Below are 16,659 nucleotides of genomic sequence, written 5' to 3' on the forward strand. Positions count from 1 at the left end.
CGTAATTTGTATGGGTGTTTAATACTGTATAGTGTCAAAACATGTAATCTGTAATGTTTACTGTTAAAAAAAGACGTGTTCAAAATCTTTAGTTTTTAATTTAGACTGAACCCCCTTCTTATGGATTGGTGCATCTTTATAAGATCCCCTAGATGACAGGCAAGAAGTCATCACACATAACAGCAAAATACAATAACCACAACAAAGCTAAAAAACAGAAAAAATGATTTGACCAAACTAAAAAATGCCATAATACACACAAATTGAAACTTAGCACTATTGCAAACAATGTCAGATTCATAAAAACTTTATGGACACATAGACCCCAAAAAATCTGAAAACTGCATGCTTTAGCAAAGGCTTACAATTAATCCAAAAACAGAATCCAACTATTACACAATACAAACAAGTACATCTTGAGTAATTTTTCCAAGGGTCATTTTTCCAGATGTACATGCTTGTATCGTGTAACAGTTGGATTCTGTTGGGCTGATGAGTTGTTTGAATTAATTTAAGCATTTCCTAAGCATGCAATTTTCAATTTTTTGTGAGTTTATGTGTTGATCAAGTTTTTAAGAGTCTGACATTTTTTGCATCAGAATTTTATTGCAAAACAAAATAGTTGTTTTGTTATATAGCATTTAAAAAACAATGTGAAAATTTCAGAAAATTTGACCCAGCCAGACTAGAGTTATACTCTTTGCAAATCTTGAAATTCGGATAAAAGTGAAGCAGAAAATTCGGTGATTTGCATAAATTTACATAAATTACCCCTTCTATATCATGCAACTTACGACTACTTGCTAAATTAAAAGTTGAGCCTAACCAATTTTTAATCTTGGGTTAACAAATTAATCAAATTGGATGAATATTTGCAAAAAAAATTATTTTGAGCAAAACACGCTGCATTGGGTGCAGTGCCTTCTTCTTAACAGTTTTTTCTTGATATTCCGGTTGCTAAAATCTCTACAGAACCTCATTTATATAAGAAGTTATTTGGTCATTAATCTGGCAGCCATATTTAATTTCTGAAACTTATCAAAGTGTCTTTTAAACACATTGAACCGCAAAAGGTGTTTCTTCATGCTCAAGAAATATATTTAAGCTTCAAAATGGCTGAAATGGATTGTTCAATACATGATATATGACAGAAAATGTCTTTTGTAGGTATATTGGCCGCCCTATTGGATTTATGCAAATTAACGAAGTGCCAAGGCAAATCATTGCACCTCAAAAATCATTTGTCCATGCCAAAGAAATATACTTTTAACTTTGAAATCACAGAAATGGCTTGTTTAACCCTTTGACTGCTGTAATTGTTTACACAAACATTTTTATGCAATATTTTACCAATTTCTGCAAACTTTTCTGTACGTTTTTTCATAATTTTTGACCAAATGGATATCGTTTTTCATCACCTACATTTTTTATCAAAATTTTGGCAAAAGGCAGAAAAAATGACCGTGGTACATTTTATAACGTTGACAAAAATAGACCTTGGCGCCAAAAGGGTTAATACGTGGTATATGACAGAAAATGTCTTTTGTAGGTATGTTGGCCACCATATTGGATTTATGCAAATTAACAAATTACCTATGTAAATCATTGCATCTCGAAAAAAGTTTGTCCATGCCTAAGAAATGTACTTTTAACTTTAAAATTACTGAAAGAGCTTGTTTAATACGTGGTATATGACCGAAAATGTCTTTTGTAGGAATGTTGGCCGCCATATTGGAATTATGCAAATTAATGAAGTGCCTATATGAAACATTATACCTCCAAAATGATTCCCTGAGCCAAATAACTAGTGTCAGACTTTGAAATCACTGAAATAGCTTGTTTAATATTTGATATATGGTCAATTATGCTATTTTGTCGGATGGCTGGCAGCCATATTTGATTTATGCAAATTAGACATATTTCCCCAAGGTGGATTCGAGTAAACTTTTAATATGTTGTTCTGGGTACCTCACTAAAATGCATTCTGAAGAAAAAAATTCTGTTGCAATTTGTGGTGGGTTAGGTGTCAAAATCTCGTAGATTGACTGGACTAAATAGAGAGCATCTCTTGTATCCTGCAAACTGCTTTTATGAACAGTCTGGTATTTAAGATACAGAATTAGCTATGATAAGTGGTACTGCAGAAAATATTTTCTTTCCATCCATCCATCCATAATCAACCGTTTGTGATGTTTTGTGAATTACTATACAGCTCCTCGAATGGATCCGCCGCACCACCCCCTGGCTAGAGAACAGAACCACAGACAACACACTGCCAGGAGTTCAGAAGAAACTCCAAGAATTCCGTGACTACCGCCGCCACCACAAGCCACCTCGTGTGGAGGAGAAAGGCAAACTGGAGACCAACTTCAACACACTGCAAACCAAACTGAGACTAAGCAACAGACCTGCCTATTTACCAACGGATGGTAAAATGGTGTCGGTAAGTGTAGCTTCTGTTAATTTGGACCTTTGATTCTGTTTCAGTGTGTAATGGTGTAGGATTTCTATTTGCCTTGACAAGAAAAGTTATCATGAAAAGGGAAAAAGGAAAAAAGGAGTACCTATGATGCTACATGCAAAATCCGGGGTCATACTGAATTGACTTACGGCATCAATACAGTATTATGTTTAAAAACAATGGAAGTTGAATATAGATATGACCTTTCCATGGAAATATTTTCCATGTGGTAGTATCTTGGCAAGACAAAAAGTGAAAGATATTATTATTTGTGGTAATTTCCTTTTCCCATCGTACAGGATATCGCTAAAGCATGGAAGGGACTAGATATCGCCGAGAAAGGATTTGAAGAATGGCTTCTTTCAGAGATGAGAAGGTGAGTGACCGATAATCTCACGGAGCATTTTGCAAATGTGATGCTTGCTTATCTTTGCACCGAGATCTTGTCCCAGACTAGTGTCATCGTCATTCTAACCTCATTTGTCATTACCCTTTGAGTGCTGTAATTTTTCCTACCAAAATTTCAGTACCTCAATTTTCTAATTTTAGCTACTATAGACTATAGTCTATAGAAGCTATTGGGATGGGTATCCGTCCGGCGTCCGTCGTCAGTCTGTATGTATGTATGTATGTATGTATGTATGTATGTATGTATGTCCGTTTGTGAGGCGTCCGTCCACTCAAATATCTTGAGAACCGCAGTACTTATTGATTTGATATTTGTTGTGTAGATGAAAAATATGATTTTGAGAAACTATTTTTTTTAATTTTTTGATATTGTTGAAAATAGGCAAATTAATGCCAAAAAAGGTGTTTTTGGTAAAAAATCTTCTTCTTCATAACCGCTGGTCAGACAGCTTTGTTATTTGGTATACAGGTCCCTAGGGATAACCCAACTTAGATTTGTTCAAATTGTGATGAAATATGCAAATGTGTATTTTTAAGGAATTTTTTTGTCATTTTTGGTCAAAGTTTGACTTACATTGTATGTAATTCTTGTACTGTATAAACCCTATCAATTCACCCAGAAAAAAATAATTAATATGATTTTAAATAATTGAATTAATTAGGAAATCATCAAAGCCAAAATAAATTTAGTGTGGAATTATCAGAAAAATCAACTGTTTTTGACAGTTCATAGTGAATTGAGGATTAAAACATGTAAAGGCAACTTTCCTGAATCCCAACTTTGATATATTCTGAACCACCATTTATGTTATCTTAAAGAATTTGCTCACAATAGTTTGTCATGATAGGGCGGTCAAATAAATAGAGACAGAGAAAGTTCTAATTTCCATTTATGGTTGACTTGGTAAGGATAAAATAAGATTACTTTTTGAGGAAAAAAATAGAGTGGTCAATTATAAGAGTGGTCAAAATGATAGGGTTTTTATGGTAAAGCTCTGCTGTAAGATTCCTCATGTGCTATTTATAGCAATTATGCAATCTGTGTAAACAGTGCAATGAAAGTGTAACATGATTCCTTATAATGCTTTTGATGACCTTGAACTTCTTAAGTTTCAAACATTTGTCTCTTCAGTGTGCTTTCTCTGAGTACGTACAGTCTCAACTTATCAACAGAACTTACTTACAATGTTAATTTGAAAGTTAAAATGTGCTTGGTTAATAGGATGAAAGTACTGATATTAAAGATAACCAGCTCAAGATTTTTATAACCTGACAGATATGCTGTTTTTTTATGACGTAAATCTTGATTTAAGCAAGTCTTGTTTACTTTAAGAATGTAATTAACTCTCGTTTATTTGCTATTATAGACTAATATAGTCTGATGAAATATGCAAATCTGTATTTTTACGGAATTTTTTTCCATTTTGGTCAGGCCATCCTGAAATGAGCTATCAAAGATACCACCTTCTTCATCAATACATGTGTCACAAAAGGTTATTCTCTACATAACACAGCAGAGCTCTGTCAACTGTTGAGTCGCTTGTTTTCAAAACCGCTGGTCAGACAGCTTTAATATTTGGTTTACATGTCCCTAGGATGACCTTAGTGAGATAATTTCATACAGTTAGGAAATACTTAATTTTGTATCCATGTCTATAGTAGCTTCAGGGACTTTGGCCCTATGTTTTGAATTTTTCTGTATATTTTGTTGATAATTTTGGACCAAATGGGTCTAACTTTTTATTTGCTACAGATTTTGATCAAAATTTTGGTGGAAAATCTGAAAAAATGTCCAGAACTGAAAAAAAATATCTGTTTTATATAAGAGATGAGAAAAATGACCTTGGTACCCAAAGGGTTAAGAATGTATGTAGCCTTTTAATCCCTTTTAAAAATTCTGTGGCCAAATTTTGACTCAAAAAACTATAGGATTGTACCAAACTTTAGTTGAGAAAGTGTTTAATTTTCTGTGACTGTCTGTGAAGTATTACACCTGTGAAAACAATCTATTTGATGTTAAACTTTCAGGTTGGAACGTTTGGATCACCTGGCCCAAAAATTCAAACACAAATGCAACATCCATGAAGAATGGGCCAACGGTAAAGAACAAACCCTACAGGTCAACGACTTCAAAGGATGCAAACTGCATGAACTCAAGGTATGTAGTTTTCCCCTGGATCATTCCAAACCGCAGTTTGACCTTCACGTATCCTATGTTAACCCCCCACATAGCAGGATAGGATAGCCTTACCCTGTGATCACGGTTCAGCTTCCTGGTATCACCGCCCTGGCGTCTAGCTATTTGTTTTATCAAAATCTTAACATGCATGATATTGTTTTATCAAAATCTTAAAATATTATCTTGTTAAAATCTTGACACCTGTCTAGATATTTTTTTAGTCCCCACGGACACCGTCCGGGGGGACTTATAGGTTTGGTCATGTCCGTGCGTGCGTGTGCGTGCGTGCGTCCGTCCGTCCGTTCACGCAGATATCTCAGAGACGCCTGGAGCGATTTCATTCAAACTTAGTAAATGGATTACTTCATATGTCATACAGATGCACGTCGATTTGTTTTGTGATACGATCCAATATGGCTGCCAGGCGGCCATTTTATTATGATTTTTTCATGTACAGAGCCATTACTCTAGCATGTTTCAACCTATTTATTCAAAGTTGGTACAAGGACATTGACCTATGTCATACATATGCACCTCAATTTGTTTGTGATACGATCAAATATGGCTGTCATGCGGCCATTTGTTACGATTTTTCATATACAGAGCCATAACTCAGGCATATCTGAACCGATTTTATTCAACTTGATACAAGGACATTGACCTTTGTCATACATATGCATGTCAATTTTTTTGTGATACAATCCAATATGGCCACCAGGCGGCCATTTTATTGCAATTTTTTCATGTACAGAGCCATTACTCAGGCATGTTTCAACCGATTTTATTCAAAGTTGGTACAAGGATATTGACCAATGTTATAGCTATGCACATCAATTTGTTTTGTGATATGATCCAATATGGCCTCCATGCAGCCATTTTGTTACGATTTTTTCATGTACAGAGCCATAACTCAGGCATATCTCAACCGATTTTATTCAAAGTTGGTACAAGGACTTTGACCTATGTCACACACATGCACATTGAATTGTTTTGTGATAAGATCCAATATGGCCGCCGTGTGGCCATTTTATTACGATTTTTTCATGTCCTGAACCACAACTCAGACATGTATCAAGTAAATTTATTAAAAAGTATTTTGATCACAGACCTAATGAAGAGGACTCTATCCTCTCTGAGGACCTGTAATCAAAGTACCCATTAACAAGTGGGGACTGTGTCATCAACGATGACTTGTTGTCAAAATGTTAACAGTTAAGAATCTGTCTTGTCATGTAATGTCATAAGTCCGTCTTCAGAACTGTCACTGCTCACATTTTTTAAAAAAGTGTCCCCAGAGTGCCTCATTTGCGATTTTTCTACAATTTCACCTGTCAGTCCTCAGGTCTTGGGTCTTTGCAGTAGTGTTTGTTGACATTGACAATTTGCATGATGATATTTCTTGGTTCTCCTTCGTAGTTGTGTTCAATTAATCTTTTTCTGCAGTGATAAAATGGATAAAAAAGTAATCACTTTAAGGTAGTTTGTGCCTCAAAATTGAGAGCTTTAAACTTTTGTTCAAAATTTTCTCCAGGAAACTTTCAACCATTCTCTTTCAAAATTCAGAATAAAAATCTGGAGTCAGTGTGCAAATTTTGGTACTTTGGAAACAAGTTACCTTAAATTTACTGATATTTGAAATTCAAGATGACCGCTATTCCTGTCTAAACTCTATGGAGAGAAATTAAATTTTCGATTTTCACATAAATAAGCTGGTAAAACGTTGGTCATTTCATGAACTTCAAAATGAGTCCCAAACATGTGGTATACCAAAGAATTTCAGAGTCCAAATGTATGGCCCTGAAGCGCTTTCTACCTTCATAACTTTTTCATCGCAGTTTTTTGGTTCAAAAATGTTCCGAATCATAAAAGAGCTGAGTGATGTGGTTTTGAAAGACGTCATTTCCAAATGGAATATTAGCATCAGTGTGTCTTTTGCTCCATCGTTTATTTAAAAACCCAAGGACAGTTCATGACTCTGTGTTACTGGTTCTTAAAAGTGATACAGTAGCTACAATAGTACTGCAAGTGTGTGTGCAAATATCATGAGAATAACACTTTACTGTAAAGGAAAGCGGTGAAAACACTTGTAGTTAGAGTATGTCACAGATAATTTTGATCCTCAGTCGTAGGCCATGAGAAAGCAGCTTTGAGAAAACAGAGTAGTGTTCCATACAGTCAACAAGAAACTGCTTTCATATCATGGCAACAGTGAAGTAGTGTCTGAAATCAAAAGGATGGATGACAGTGTTGTTAAAATGGATATTTCAAAGTAGATAGTGGTATTACAATCATGAGTGGTGTGACAGTAAGATCTCCTCAGTGACAACCACTCAGTCTGACTCCAAATTTTTTGAATATTTTTATTTTTTCAGGCTTTAAGGAAAAAGCATGAAGCGTTTGAGAGTGACCTAGCAGCTCATCAAGACCGTGTGGAACAAATCGCGGCCATTGCCCAGGAACTCAAGTAAGAAACAAAAACCTTTTTATGAAAACTTCCAGTCGAAAATGCAGCCTCTTAATGGGGGATAGTTTTGAAAGTTTTGAATAGCTTCGCATCAGTGCTCTTTGTGTGGAATACAGTTGATTCTAAATGCCTGGTATTTGATACTGTGGTGTGGATATAGTAGATTTACTTTCTCATCCAGACATCCATGAAGACAGTGATGTAGACAAGCTATGAGGGGTTACTGGTCATCTAAATGCTTGAAGCACAACATAATGACATTTTTTATGCAAAGCGTATTCATGAGAATTGAGTATGCAAATCCAGTGATGATAGCACATTTTCAGTATTGAATATTCGTAAGTTGTGAGTTGCGTGATGTGCAGTAGACAAATGTCAGACAGGAGAACCAGATATTATTATCATGCTGAGGAGGATCACGATGTAAAAATAACCAAGTGGATGGAAATAGAATCAGAATTAACCCTTAAAACGCCATGCCCGTATATATCCGTACACGCCCAACTCACGCTCAGCGCCATGCACGGATATATCCGTACACGGCCTGAGGTTCGCTCAGGCAAAGTTTGGAACTTGATTTCCCGCGTTTAACAGGTCACTGACAAATAAATCCATTCCTTCCCTTTGAACCCACTTCAGGTCCATATAAGGACTAAAATAATGACATCATCAGTTGTAGCTACGGCAATTTCCAGTAATTTGAGCGACCTTTCGAGGAAATCGGGTCGACTATTTTTACCGTGAATATCTAATCAGATCTGGTCGCTGACTTCGCCGAAGTGAGAGACATTCTGAACGCTTTTTCTGCTGTACATCCTAAAGACAATCGTTTTGTGACAAGTTATTGGCCATTTCTTTATAGAAATGACATATTTTGGTATTTTTTGAGGATAATCTCTGAGAAAATGAAGACTTTTTTGATCGGCCGAACGTGATTTTGAAGTTGAATGGCGTCACCACGGAGCATCGCATTGACCAGCCTCTCTGAAAGCTCAAGTTTGAGTATGTCATGTTCTGTTCGGTTTTCTAGGCCGAAAACACTAATGATGAAGAAATTTGAAAGGATTTTCACGAAATCTTAATTTAATCTGTGATTTTGGAGCGATCAGATCTGTTTATATCAAGTAAACTTTGGTATCGCGGCATTCTTCACCGTGTATCGAGACGGCCAAGATGGCCGCCGATCACGGGTTTGTGTGTACAAAACGTACAACACGGCACGTTCCGAACTGTTGATCTCGCGTCATATTCCTACGTCTATAACATATCTCTTGTCGAAATATACCCGATATGTAATTATTTATATCATATCTATTGGTTTCTGTTCATTTACTGGCGAATTATGTTGCGTGCTCGTCAAAATACGTGATCAAACTTTCGTATGTGTTCACATTGACTGTCATGATTTACGGAGACGTCGCGATCAAACGTCAGGGCCAGTACGGTTATCGAAAGCGTTCAGAGGCGAATGTCGTTCTTATTGTACCTCAAACTTATTTTATTTAGTTCTTGAATCGAATTTATTTTCTCAGAAGTTCAGGTAGTGCGTTTTTGTGGTGAAATTTTTCGTCGTTTGCCAATCACAGGGTAGCTAATAACGTAGCTGAATACAGGCTCTGATTTGAATTGCCTTGTAAGATGGCAGCTTGTTCATGATATCAATCAAATTAGTTGTTTGTGTTTACTTGCAATGCCAAAATCTTTCAAACATATCCTCTCTAACTTTAATGGCAACATTCATTCCAGAACAACAACAATTGAATTATATCTCACAGCAATCAGAATCCAAATAAAAAAATAAAAACAAAGATTTTTCCTGGTTACATGGTTTCACCTTTCGATGCAGAAAGAAATACATAAACAAACAAACAAACAAACAAATAAATAAATAAATAAACGACAAATGAATAAAAGATGTTGTTTACGAAATTCAATCATATGCATGTTGCTGATTAAAATTGTCTTGAGCTGTATTTAACTTGTGTTATATGCTTTTGTGTAGCTGTGTTGAAGGGTATGTGGTATTTGTATTATTGACAAATATCAACAATTGTTTGTTTGTTTATTATTTACATTTGATAAGTTCCGCTGCTGAAAATTTTCACCAAAATATGTGTCTTTTCATGACATTTAAAATGTGTAAAAGTTTGCAGGTTTTTGGACGATAAGATCTATTTTTAGAGTCTTTTATTCATTTTCAATACATTTTGAACCAAAAATGTGCATTTTAAGCCCATTTTCCCACCCCCATTTGCTAAACAAACATGGAAAGACTTCTCGAAGCTTCTCCATTTCCTGATCTTTGAAATTCATAGTGGTTTGGCTGGGCTTCCAATCACAGGAAACACCTGTACCTGTCTAAAAGAAGTGTAACATGTCAAGTTTATTGGTTCAAAAGTTCCTGGCATGGGAGGCTATATTTGCATGAAAGTCTATGGCGTCTTAAGGGTTAATGATAATATTGAATAATACAGTGTCTCATGTTGTATTTTTAGCACCTGATGACAAAGTTCACGACAAAGGCTTCGTGATGTAATGATCATGTGTGCGCAGATATTTTCATCATCATCTGAAGTGTATTTCACACATAATTGTTCTGTCTGATTCAGTGATTTAGATTACCATGATGTAGGCACTATCAATACTCGTTGTCAGAAGATATGCGATCAGTGGGATACCTTAGGAACGCTCTCACAGAAGAGACGGGCTGCCCTGGATGTAAGTGCTTTTCATGGTTCTATATCAAAATAAAAATGTGAAATTTCTTGCATATGATGTCATCATTCCAGCAAACATGGACCCACCTCCCTACGTGAATTAGAACCTGTCTGATGTGAACCATATTTCTTAGATCGTGTAACGAATATCACTGCAGCTGTGTTTAGTAGAATTTAAAATTGACATCTCTCAAGGCTGGTAAGTGGAGCCTTCTGTAACAGCAAAAGTCAGTCTGAATATTAAACCTAACCTGAAGGGCTGACGGGTTTATAATGGATACAAAATTTTTTGCTGCTACTTTGATTTTAGAGGTCATACTCTCTGTGACGTGGAAAAATACCCAGTATCGGCTATCTTGTCTTTACATTTTTCAACTTCCTATTCACAACGAAAAAGGTTGAAATAAAACCATGAAACAAATGAACGTCTGAAATTGATCAAAATGACACTGGAATAGAGATTTACAAGAAAGAAAAAACCTCCTTGATATCGTCTTTCTGAATCTTAAACAGTCTCAGCATAAATATTTGATTATTTCTGTGTCTGTTTAAAGACACACAATTCAATAACGTGCTATCTATAGAATAGTTTTATCCTATTTCTTAGTGATATATGCGGTCTTTGATGATAAAAAAAGAAGCAATATGTCTTAACCTTGGATCTTTGCCACATCTCACCAGCTTGGTGGCCACATCATTTAAATGTACGTTTTACTGTACAGTTTTGTGTCATAGTCACATATGACATACAGGTTTATTTGTGAAAAAGTGGACAGGAGGTGCTCATGGGCCAAATGTGATTTCCGATTTTGAATTTTAGATTATTGTGCATCATGGTTGTCTTAGTTACTATGTCTAATTTCAGCTTAGGAAGTTGTGATGTACATGGCAAGATAGCTTAATTATGATTGAATCTTATCCACATTCTTTGACTGTCTGACAGGTTTCTTCACACTCATCTCTCTCATGAACCTAGGACTGATTTTCATCAATTTAATGAGATGTGTTATTTTATACATTTCTGTGATTATTTTTGATAATTCTTGTCATAAAAGGGGTGATTCTCTTGCATGACCAGGCTAAACCTTAGAGCTTTTTGTTCAATGTTAACATGATTCTGTTCAAAATACATTACTTCTTGAATGTATCAATAGGAATTATATTATTGAGTTGTATCAAAGTTTGCAAATCTGATGATAAGGGCTGATTATAAATGAATATTCACATACCTAGATTGATTCATTACATATTTAAATATTTCCATTTTACATATTTTTGTAAGGTTTAATTTGTTGTCCCATGGTTTTTGCATAAGGTTTTGTAATGTAACAAGTTACCATCGTTCGTCATTTTGTATGCTGTATGACAAAGGATTTCTTTTGAAATTTTAAAACTATTCACACCAGAAAACGGAACTCTGCATTGCTGTGTAAATTTAGTTTAGTATTCTCTCACAGCAGTGTGTTCAGTCATGTATCCACTTTTCATGGCCTGAATCTTATATTTGATTTATCTAGCAAGCAATCCGTAGTTTAGCCATGTCTTCACCAGACTAGACGTAATCCTTACGTTTTCAATAACCTAGGGGGGGAATGTATACCCTCAAATTAAGAGCAAGTTTACTTTGACCTCAGTAACAAGGATTGTATTTCAGCCACAAAGTCAATTCCTGTTGCATAAAGCATTGACATTTTTGGTGTTCCATTGATTTCCTTAGGAAGCTGAGGCAATCCTGGACAGACTGGATCATCTGTACCTGGAATTTGCCAAGAGAGCGGCACCATTCAACAACTGGATGGACGGCGCCAGGGAAGATCTACAAGACATGTTCATTGTACATTCAGTGGATGAAGTCAGTGTACGTACATCGGCTGCTGTCTTGCTGTGGCTTGTCAAATTTCTCAATTTTATATCATTTTACCACTTGATAAAACAGTTTTCTGGCTTTTTGTATCGCTAGGATGTGGTGAGTGTGTATTGCTGTGGAACTGAACATTGGGGAAACGAACATCATTATTTGTTTGAGAGAGTCTGTTGTGGGATGAATAATTACATGTGTAAATTTCACATCAAGAATACAGCTTTGTGTACCGACTCCAATTTATAAAGACAAATGAAAAATTTGTGATTAGATTTTAAGTCATGATAAGAACCATGATGTAGGAACAGTGAAGTAAAAAAGGCTTTCACATGAAATGAATTTCCAAATTTCAGCTAGTAATAAATGTTTTAGATGTACACTTATTTGTACAAATTATTTGGTAAAAATATCGTAAGACACATACTTGTAATATCACTGTCTCCTATTGTAAAGCTATCTTTGAGTCAAGACTAATGCCTCATATAAATCATGAAATTTTGAAATGAGGGACTGCAACAGGTTTGAGAAAATATTCAAATTGTGATCATGGCATTGAGTTCCAGACTCTGATGTGATTTCTTACCAACAGGATCTGATCACGGCACATGAGAGGTTCAAGATGACCCTCGGAGAGGCCGACAAGGAATTTAACGCAATCGTTCAGCTCGTCAACGAAATCCAAAGAATTGGTCAGCAGTACAATGTCCCCAATGCCAACAACAACCCATACACGGCACTCACTTCAAAGGTAAGTCACAGGTTACTGTAGCAAGTAAATTTTACAAGTATGCACATATTGTTGGCCTTTGATGCAGAGAATTCAAAAATATCTGCTCACAGTATTTGTATCCGGCATCTTTAGTAATGGTTGGCTTCTTGTCGACCAGTACAATTTGATGTATGCAATCTAGTCTAAAGAAAGGCAACTTTCTTGCAAAGAAAAATTTCATGAACATATTCTCAGAAATGATATGTGATATCATAGTGTACAGAACTAAATATGCAGAGAGGATCGTGCAATTTTCAAATTGTGTCAAACTTTTACATGTTTTAAGTTTAAGGGGAAGTCCAACTTACTCCAGAAAGGAAAACAAACACAAAGGATTTTATGAATTTTGACGTTGTCTTAAACTTTCAAATTTTTCCCAGGATATTGCCACAAAGTGGTCTGATGTAAAGAAACTTGTACCCCAGAGAGACAAGGCTTTGCAAGATGAGTTAGCTAAACAACAAGGTGAGTGTCATACTCCTTGCCACCAGACATTTGTTTATCCATCGCCTTTTCCAGCTTGATACATACCACTTAAAAGAGTATTGTTTCCTCATGTACATGGGATATCAAAGATGGTTGCCTGATTAACCCTTGAACCCTGACGCCTTAGTGACCTACATGTATGACATCATTTCTTATTTACTCCCAAACAGGGTTCAAAGGGTTGAGGGGGAAATAGTGTTTCTTATTGGTTTGTTTATTGCAGTGTTTAAGTTTGCCTGTGAATGTAAAAGTTTGTACAGATTTATAATTTTTCTCTCTCTGAAATGAAAAAAAAATACAGCACACGAACGCCTGAGACGTCAATTTGCACAGAAAGCCAACATTGTCGGTCCCTGGATAGAGAGACAGATGGAAGCCATAGCAACGATTGGTGTCCAGATGACAGGCACACTAGAAGATCAACTTCACAAATTACGCCAGTATGACCAGGCTGTGACACAGTATAAACCAAACATGGATGAATTGGAAACTTACAATCAAGCTTGCCAGGAAGCCTACATCTTTGAGAACAGACACTCCCAATACACCATGGAGGTAAGTCATTTTTTAGAACAGACACTCCCAGTACACCATGGAGGTAAGTCATTTTTTAGAACAGACACTCCCAGTACACCATGGAGGTAAGTCATTTTTTAGAACAGACACTCCCAGTACACCATGGAGGTAAGTCATTTTTTAGATCAGACACTCCCAGTATACCATGGAGGTATGTCATTTTTTAGAACAGACACTCCCAGTACACCATGGAGGTAAGTCATTTTTTAGATCAGACACTCCCAGTACACCATGGAGGTAAGTTGTTGAGAACAGTATACACATATTGACTGGCCATGAGGGCAACAGCATACGTCTGTACCCGAGGGACAGTGAGTCACCCCAAAAAACAGACTGTTTCCCGAGGCCGTAGGCCGAGGGAAACAGTCTGTTTTTGGGGGTGACTCACAGGCCCGAGGGGTTAAAGACGTATGCTGTTGCCCTAATGGCCAGTCAATATGTGTTTTGTAACACACCTCATCCGTAGTCATACATAAGAACGTACCTTATACAAAAGTTGTCGCATGTAAGCTATATGATGTCATATGTTGGAGTGGTTCAGCAAGAAAAAAGTTTTTGCCGACAGGGTCGCAATACTCTGCAAAACGTTCAATGCACCTTTGATTATCGTCTTCGTTCGTTTCGAGTCCTTGTTTGAAACCAGAGCATTCAGTTCTTCTTCAGAAAGTAGGATAAACCGAGAAATTTCTCGACTATCGTTTCGCTCGTCCGCAGACGGCATCTTTGTGTACATTCCAGTTTGCGCATGCGCCAATGTTTTTTAGACGTCAGCGGGCTATTTTTCGGAACTGATGCCTGGCAGGCAACAGATCCGACAAATGATGCCTGATGACGTCGTTTACGTGGATCAGCACAAAAAGAACGCATCCCACGTGACTGTCAATTGGCGAATTAGAACACAGACTGCGGATGAGGTGTGTTACAAACACTTATGTACACCAGAGAGGTAAGTCATTGACTGGCCCTCATGCTAACTGTCCAATAGAGATGTGCAAACAATGGTGAAATTACTAAATGCTTCAACACCATGGTTTGGCCTAAACCCACTGGTGTCAGTGGTGATTGTGGGACTGTTTACATGGAATTGAGATGAATACTGTTTGGTTAAACTCTGTTACCACCAGACTTTGGTACATCCCTGTTATTCTCAATGGGATGGTTTGTGACATCTATGTGGGGGAAATAGGTGGATGGTTAGGGGCAATGCTTGGTAAATCACCAAAATCTGTTTCTTTTTGTCAGAAGTCTGCTCTTTTTTGATGAAGAAATTTCTCAGAGTAAAGACCCATGTATGGTTTCAAATTTGATGTTTCGGAGTATGTTTTCATGTTTGCTTTCTGAATTATTACAAACTACCGCCACATGTAGGTTGACTTTGCCCTAAAAAGATACTGGAAGCTGGGTGTCATTGTCACTGTGTTTACCCCTGACAGACAATCCGAGTAGGCTGGGAGCAGCTGATGACGGCCATTGCCAGGAACATCAACGAGATTGAAAACCAGATCCTTACAAGAGACGCCAAGGGTATCACAGAGGAACAACTTACTGACTTCAGAGCATCATTTAACCACTTTGACAAGGTAAAGCATCATGCATGCTATCTAATATGTCAGGTGTTCCCCTTTGAACCCTGACCTGTAGGTGACCTGTGACCTATGACCCAAAGAGGGTACAGAGATATTGATAAAGTATTGATATGACAAAGACTTATAAGGTCAATACACTTGCAAGAACCAGCTTTCTGTATGGTAAATTGTGTAAGTCCTTAAAATGGATATTGTTCACAATATATTACCACAACCAGAAAAACTTTCTTCTGATCGGAGTTTGTGTCTTGTCATCCGTTGAAGTTGAACGGTCAACATTTCATTCAACAACAAATAGATGATTGTGACTTTAAGACTTCTCAAAAGAAAATGAAATGTCAGAATGTCAGATTAATAGTTTAATTATGACATGAGAATTTGAATGAGAGACCAAATCACATGACTGTGTAGCTTACCAGTAAGTTACAGAAGAATCCAAGCACCCACTCAAGTACTGTTCTACCCTGCTTTGTTTTCAGAACCGAACTCTACAGCTTGAGCCACGTGAATTCCGTGCATGTCTGGTCAGTCTGGGTTATAACATCCGTGATGACAAGAGAGGTGACCAAGAGTTTGCGAGAATGTTGTCCATTGTGGATCCCAACAACACTGGATACATCACCTTCCAGGCATTCGTTGATTTCATGACACGGGAGATGACTGACTCTGACACTGCTGAGCAAGTCATGGCGTCCTTCAAAGTGTTGGCCGGAGGAAAGGTCAGTATGGGTCACTGTTTAAAAGTGGACACACTTATACAATTCACACACACAACACCTCCTTTTGTAGTCTGCATACAGATTCACATTACCTGTAGTTGATAATTTGGTGAAAGCAGTACATGTACATGTATATATAGTTGTTAGGTTACTCCTGTTACCTTGGTTAAAATGGTTTAACCCAACAGTACCCTTTCACCTTAACCCAATTATACCCATTCACTGTGGTTGAAATGGGTGAACCCACTAATACCCTTTCACCTAAACCCAAGAATACCTTTTCACCCATGATGAAAGGGGTTAACCCAACAACGGGTTTGACTCAAACCTGTGTACAGGGAATTGTTGGTGAACACGTTGAGGTTCACATGTAATAGAGTATAACTTGTTGACTTTGTATCTTATGTGTATGCTTGTGTGTACCTGTGCATGC

The 16,659-nt window shown here is 36.9% G+C and overlaps 1 protein-coding gene across 1 annotated transcript in view; it reads left to right on the forward strand.

The window, feature by feature from the left end:
• LOC139149588 (alpha-actinin-like) overlaps positions 1 to 16,659 on the forward strand; it is a 59,976-nt gene that overhangs the window by 39,525 nt on the left and 3,792 nt on the right. The window contains exons 9-19 of the mRNA XM_070721415.1: positions 2,213 to 2,443; positions 2,761 to 2,837; positions 4,898 to 5,027; positions 7,421 to 7,512; positions 10,122 to 10,230; positions 11,947 to 12,087; positions 12,680 to 12,838; positions 13,240 to 13,324; positions 13,647 to 13,900; positions 15,355 to 15,501; positions 15,987 to 16,226. Coding sequence (XP_070577516.1) covers positions 2,213 to 2,443; positions 2,761 to 2,837; positions 4,898 to 5,027; positions 7,421 to 7,512; positions 10,122 to 10,230; positions 11,947 to 12,087; positions 12,680 to 12,838; positions 13,240 to 13,324; positions 13,647 to 13,900; positions 15,355 to 15,501; positions 15,987 to 16,226 — 1,665 coding nt within the window. The remainder of the gene's footprint in view (positions 1 to 2,212; positions 2,444 to 2,760; positions 2,838 to 4,897; positions 5,028 to 7,420; positions 7,513 to 10,121; positions 10,231 to 11,946; positions 12,088 to 12,679; positions 12,839 to 13,239; positions 13,325 to 13,646; positions 13,901 to 15,354; positions 15,502 to 15,986; positions 16,227 to 16,659) is intronic.

This window comes from Ptychodera flava, chromosome 14 (assembly GCF_041260155.1).
Source record: "Ptychodera flava strain L36383 chromosome 14, AS_Pfla_20210202, whole genome shotgun sequence".
NCBI lineage: Eukaryota > Metazoa > Hemichordata > Enteropneusta > Ptychoderidae > Ptychodera > Ptychodera flava.